This window comes from Solanum pennellii, chromosome 1 (genome assembly GCF_001406875.1).
Source record: "Solanum pennellii chromosome 1, SPENNV200".
NCBI classification, from domain to species: Eukaryota; Viridiplantae; Streptophyta; class Magnoliopsida; order Solanales; family Solanaceae; genus Solanum; species Solanum pennellii.
In genome coordinates this window covers 55309352-55316656 of record NC_028637.1, presented here as the reverse complement: position 1 = coordinate 55316656, position 7305 = coordinate 55309352, and the positions used below count along the sequence as shown (strand labels likewise).

Below are 7305 nucleotides of genomic sequence, written 5' to 3'. Positions count from 1 at the left end.
GGTTTAAGATTCAACAGCCTCATCATGCTAATTCATCACAATTATATAATCACATCATGCATGCACACAATTAAGCATATAGGAGACTTTACAATACTACCCAATACATATCATTCGCTATTAAGAGTTTACTATGAAATAGCATAAACCATAACCTACCTCCACCGAAGAATTGTGATCAAGCAATCTACTTTCCCAAGGCTGCGTTCTTCTTCGTTTTCTCTCTCTTTTGATAGCTCGTTTCTCCCTCTCTTTGTTCTTTCTATTTTTCTTATTCAAACCCTTTTTCTTTTACCCTAATTGTCATATAATTAAGTATAAAATATGATAAAAATAACCCACTAATTATTTCAAGGTTATCTCCTTTAACCCCCAAGTAATTGAATTATTAACATTAATCCACTAACTTTATAATTATAAGCATGAATAGTCTAAAACGCCCCTTAAAACATTTAACAGAAATCCGACCCAGTCAGGGTTACGCAGCCTGTGACGGCCCGTCGTGCCTGCGACGGTCCGTCCTGCTGCTTCCGTCACAAAGTTCAGAGACTCAATTCATTAAAGAGTCTGTGACGGCCCGTCATGTCTGCGACGGTCCGTCCTGCCATTTCGTCGCGAAGAGAGAGTCGATCTCAGTACCCAAATTTCTAAATTCTAAGTGTTTTGGAACGAGACCCCCTCTACGGTCCGTCGTGCCCATGACGATCCGTCGTGGGATCCGTCGACCCAGACAGTGATTTCCAGAAATAAACTCTGCTGCTCCAAACGACTAAACAGGTCGTTACAGTTGATTGTTGGAGTTTTTGAGACCTTCAAGCTGAAGTTTGGAGTTCCATTGAGTTAGATTCTTGAGTACTAATGTTGGGTATCGGGACCAAAAATGATTTTGAGGAAGATATTCGAATTTAGGTAAATTAGGGTTGAAAAATGAATAAGGAAAAAGTCAGACAGCTTAACTGAAACAAGTCCGCATCGCGGACTTGTTCCCCCAGTGAGCAAAAATCAGCTATGCGTCGCGGAGCTAGACGCGGACTCCTCTGTATAAAAATCTAATTTCACAAATATCTTCTAGGAGCATCTCCGCGTCGCGGACTTGCTCAACGACGGTGATTTCATAACTTTTCTTAAGTTTAGCTTTTCAAAATCATTTCTAAACATCAAGAGGTCCTTCCAAACACAAGTCATGATCCTTGAATCCATTATTCAATTCAAGGATTAGTTAAGAGTCAATTCAAGTAAAAGTTCAAATCAAAGTCAAGAGTTATGTAATAGAAGTTCATTTCAAGTTTTCATAAGTCTTTTACAAACATTTTAACTTTTTTCTAAGACTTAAGAGTTGAGTTTAGTAAAGAGTAAGGTTGATGTTTTCTTCAAAGAAGTATATGGGGACTATGTATTCCCAGAGACGTTTAAAAGAAATGTTTTCACATTTAAACAAGAACGGAAACTGAGATTTCCAAAGAGCATTTGGGTTAGTTTTCAGAAAACAGTACTGCTTTCTGATACGCTCATACTTACTTCTCAAATAAGAAGTAAAGCGGTCGTGTCAACTAAATAACCCAACTAGTGAGGTTGGGATCGTTCCCACGAGGAAAATAGTTTAGACTTAACTTTAACCTATTATTACTATTGTTCGGTCAATTACTTCCTTGGAAAGCAAAAACAATAAAAGGGGGGTTTCTATTTCTAAATGAATAAAAATAACTAACGAAATTGAAGAGACACTTAACAGCTTTGAATGTTAGAGTTTAATCAATTAATCAAAGTAACTAGGGTTTACGTGTTCCCCACAGGTTCATAACTTGATAATTCTAACTATAACAATTCTTTCCTAGTATCTTGCATGCAAAGTGATAAGTTATGTATTTCTAAATCCTTGGTCCGGCATCTAGAAAATCTCACTCCGCACCTTGGTCCGGCTACGTGTGTTGCTATCCTAACCCTTATCTTTACCTCATATTAAGCATCGTATTCGATATTTGACTAAGTTATTACCTCGTACCAATCAATACTAGCCTATTAGATAGTATACACTAAATCTATGTTGATAATTCTTTTCCTATTATCTACCTCCTTGGTCCGGCAAGTAGCATTAAGGCGAGTTCTAACGTTGGCCATCCGTTAAAAAGACTTCTAAGCGAAAGAATTATCAATACATGCAAGACACTATTCTAGAATTGTTATTTTAGTTAGGTTTTACCTCATTATTTGCCTATGGTTCCCACAACCCTAGTTATGGAGTTTAGTTACCCATAGTCATAATCACAATATTCAAATATATGATATAAGAATTCATGTACTTACTTCAATGAGAAAGAGTAAAATCCGAAAGTTTTCTTGATTAATCACTAAAAATCACCAACAATCACTTGCAAGAATCTCAAAGTAATCAAGAATCTCACAAAAAGTCTAATGATAATAAAAAGTCTAACACTAATACACAGAGTCTAATAATGATCCCCAGTCTAACAATGCGGAGTCTAACGTCTAACCCAAAGTCTAACGTCTAAAATGAGATATTTCGAACTATTGATAGAAAATAAAAACCTAATTATACAAGGACTCTATTTGCTTGAAATCTGTCAAAACGCGGCTGGGTCGACGGACATCGCGACGGATCGTCGTGGTTACGACGGACCGTCATGGACTTCGTCGTCCCATACTTGTGCAATTTCTTCTGCTGCTCTCTTCATTACCCTCTTTCTGAACATGGAGAGCGGACTGAATGGGCATAGTCATCTAGTTGGGCACCGCAAACGCAATAACCTAGAAGAATGTGTAGGCTACGCCTACTTCCACCCACGAATGTGACAAACTGGAATGAACGTTCTGCCAAGGGTGTCAGTCCTAGATGAACGCGACCTTAGGTGCGCGAATGTTGGGCACTCAATGAGCTACACCAACTATCAACACATTAGTTGATATGCTAAGGCACCCAAACCTTCGATGAGGTGGCCGAAAATAATTTGGAACCTTGTCCATGCAAACAAAATATGGTATCCCATCTAATTCAACATTATAGACTCAATAGGACCACCGAAACATCCATCCGATGTCGTTTTGATGAAAATGGATCCCACTCAAGTTCCATTTTAAGCAAAAATCCACAAGGGGGCTCAGAATCAGCCTGGAAGCCTCTGCATCCAAACGATGGGTCGTTCTTCATCAAACTCAACATTATGGGGCTAACAATTATGAAGGTATTCTAATGTTGACTTGTTTACTAAGAATGTTGACTAAGTCAAACTTGGGCTTTAATGTGGAAGTTAAAATTCATAATCGCATAGACTCAAACAAAAAGTTTTGGGAATCATTTCGACTATGCTACTAGCCTAAAATGACCGTTTTGAAGTTGATGGGGTCCTAAGAATTAGAATTTTGAGGTTATCTTCTTGAATTTTTTTATAAAATGACCGCTAAAAATTCAAAAGCTCCAAAATGCTAAAACTTGCATAGAAACTAAATAAATGACCAGGTGATTGAATTGTAATCCCCAGCAAGTCATAATTGAATAGGGTCTTTATAGGAAAGACCGATGACATGAGGCATAAAAATAGAAATGACTTGAATTATTCAGCTATTCGATTTTAAAATGTTATTCTTGTTTTTTCTGTTCTTATACCCATTATATATCGTTTCAGGTTACGAATTGGCTTACGTACTGGTAGGTTATAGTAGGTATCATCATGAATCAAAAAGTTGGGTCACGACAATTAAACTTTGCAAACATTGTACACTATTTACAAGATAAAGGATGACAGGAACCTTGACATGTGATAAAATATTAGATTAGAAATAAAAGGAAAAAAATATGATGAGAAATGTGTTAGGAATGAGCCTCTTTTAGATTTTTAAATTCTATAAATTAATATAATTATTTAGGATAAAAAATTTACTATAAAGGGTCATTTAGTTGGCAACAAGTTATTCCAGGATTAGTTATCTTGGGTTAGCTATCGTGAGATAACTTATCCCACCATGTATATGGGATAACTTATTTCATCACTATGATATAAATGGTGGGATAAGTTATCGCAAACGTGATACAATAATTTTATACCACCGGCAATTAGTTTTAACCTCTCACACCAAACGATCCCTAAATGTATATTTGAGTTAGTAGTATAAAAACCACAATGCCAATTAACTAGTAAACGAATATCAAACTCTAATGATATATTACCAACAAATTAACAACTATTATAAATTTCCTAACAATTATTGACGAAAGTTTTCCGTTGCCAAAATTACTAGTGTAATTTAGAAAAAAAATAATCATACTTACTACTCCCTCCGTTTCAAAAAGAATGACCTCATTTCTTTTTTAGTCTGTTTCAAAAAGAATAACCTCTTTCTTGTTTGGTAACAACTTTCCGCGTGAAATTTTTAAGGCGGCAAGATTAAAAGGAAATTTTGTACATTTTACATAACTTTAATTTAGGACCACATGATGAGAAGTCTTCTTTATTTTTTTTAAACTCCATGTAAATCAAACTAAACCATTCTTTATAAAACGGATGGAGTAACATATTTAAAATTCATAGCTAAATTACCAACATAAATTGTCTGTAACTGAGATTGTCAACCAGTTACAAATGTTTCTTAGAAAAAATACTATTGCGCCCTGCCAACCTTATTAGTATCCACTAATACAATTGTTATCGGAATACCAGCACATCCAGTCTTTGTTATTGTAATTAACAACATATTTACAAACAGAATTAAATACTCCTCCGCTTTTTAAAAATTACCTCCTTTTCTTTTTAGTCTGCTTAAAAAATAATGACCTCTTTTTTTTTTTTTGGTAATATTCTAGTTTAGCTTTCCACGAGGCATGTTTTAGGCCACAAGATTAAAGAGCAATTTTGTACCTTTGACATATCTTTAATTGAAGACCACAAGATTCAAAATTTTTTTTTATTTTCTTAAACTTCGTGTCAAGTCAAACCAGATTATTCTTTGTGAAACACAGGAAGTAATAAAGTACCAAATTTAGTAGTAGTTAGTAAAGATATTAATGATAGACCAAACAAAAATTGGTTAGTGAATTCAGCAACAAAAGTTACATGATTTTAAAATTCTCAAACAATATCTTTGGGTGTTCAGCAAATGATTTTAGTTACCAACAAATTAAAATCGATTGCTAAAATTCACTATCAAGCCTTTTTGCAAAAAAAAAAAATTAATATCAGTTGGTGACTAAATTTGACAAGTGATTTGATCAATTTACCAACAAATTTTTAGTTGGTAATTGGGTTTTTTCTTGTATCGTCTTAACTAATTTTCTTAAACTAATTTTCTTAAGTGTGTTCCACACCTCAAAGAAATTATTTATTTTCAAATGGAGAGTATTTACCACAAAAAAGTTCTAAAATATTCATGGAAAATTCTTTTTTTTTTTTTTTGAAAACTATGTGCTATTTAAAGAAGATAATGTAAAAGAGTTGCACCTTGATACTTAGGGTCCTCTTTTTGGAATAGAAATCAAACTTTCCTTGAAAACTATAACTCTCAAACTTTTTGGATAAGCATGTAAGTCGAACTCTTTGACTTGATTGGAATTGAGATCATAGGAAATGAGAAGTCCACTTTTACTTTGAAGAAGCAATAAATGATCCCTCCAAGTTGTTAATGGAAATTCAATAGGAAAAGGTTTAATGATATACATTTTAGTCCAAGAGTGGTGTACATTATACTCCATCATTATCCAAATGTCCATGGTATGTTGATTGAGGTCATTATTGCTACTTGGATAACAAATCAATGTTAGCAACCGATTCAAGACTGTGAGGCTATAACACTTACCATCAAATACATTACAAGAATCAGGCATATTCATTATGTGAAAAATCTCAGTACTAATATCAAAGCATAGAATTACATATATTCGATCTCTTTTTCCATACCAATGAAATATTCCATGATGAAGTATCTCGAAAGATGGATTACTAAACACACTAGGGAACTGTTGATCCATATCAGCAGTCACATCTCTCCATGAATCAATGCACAAATCGTAAACCTCTACTTTTTTCTCTTGCTTCTCAGGACCCCAATAAGCATCCAAAAATACTTCTGAAATCCTAACAAATTTGTAATCATTTCCAATCGAATCAAAACCAAATCCAATGCCACCTTTAAAGCTACGATGAAAACCCTTTTGACAAACAAAAGGGCTAGGTGGGAGTGACATATAGTTTCTAGTAGCTGGATTAAATAAGATAATAACATCATTATCCGTCAAAACAATCAAACCATTACAGGGACCAACGAGTTCATTAAAACCACGAGTGAAGTTTAGATATGGAAGATCAAGATCTAGTAAAACAAGATCATTGTGATCATGGCTAGAATTAATAGACAACACATTTTTAAATCCTTGAGTTTTTTTGAAGGAACGACTAAATATAATGAATTCATTGTTGGTTGTTGTAGTGCCATTGATATGAATATTTTTAAATCTCCAGGATTGTATAAGAGTATACCAACTTTTGGAGATGAATTTGAATCTTAGCAGAGATTTCACTGAAAATCTTAAAAGTATATAAATTATCACATCCTCGGGTAATTTTTTCATAATTTCATTCGACATGATTGGTTCTCTACAATGAAAAACAAATAATATTTTCACCTCTTCTTAAAGTATTATAACACTCCACTAATATCTCTTTTGAATTGGACGTTAAACCTTACATCTCGCATAATCAGTTATTACACTTGCAAATTATCCGCCAAACAATATTCATCTATATTTGAAAAAGTATGAAAAGAAAAAGAAACTAGAGAGAAAAGAAGAGAAGACTTGTTATTTCTCTTGATAAATTAATTTACAATGAAGAGGAGCACTCTATTTATAGGAGAAATCTAACTTGGTCCCCAAGTTGGAGGACTCTTTAACCATATCTTAAAAAGGACTCCACATGATAGATATTCAGTATAATACAAATACTTTATAACACACCCCCTGAATGTCTAATTCATAGATGATGTGCCTCGTCAAAAACCTTACTAAAAAAACATTAAGAAAAGAAAAACTCTAGTAAAGGAAAAGAGTACACATATCTATTAATACGCATCTAGGCTGCCTCATTAAAAACCTTACAAGGAAAACCCAGTGGGACAAAACCTCGTAAGGGAAAAAGAGTACAGCGCGTATTCACTCCCCCTAATGAGAACATTAATCCAGAGACTTGAATCTTCGCATTCCAAGCTTGTGCACCATCTTCTTGAAAGTTGCAGTTGGTAGAGACTTGGTAAATAGATCAGCCACATTGTCACTTGAACGAATCTGTTGCACATTTATAT

At 34.1% G+C, this 7305-nt stretch overlaps 1 protein-coding gene across 1 annotated transcript; it reads right to left on the bottom strand.

Annotated features, from left to right (window-relative positions):
* Positions 1 to 5167: 5167 nt before the first annotated feature.
* Positions 5168 to 6609, bottom strand: LOC107021396 (F-box protein CPR1-like). Its single transcript, XM_015222055.2, has one exon. It carries the CDS (start codon positions 6590 to 6592, stop codon positions 5459 to 5461), a length of 1134 nt encoding a protein of 377 aa, XP_015077541.1. The 5' UTR covers positions 6593 to 6609; the 3' UTR covers positions 5168 to 5458.
* Positions 6610 to 7305: the final 696 nt, after the last annotated feature.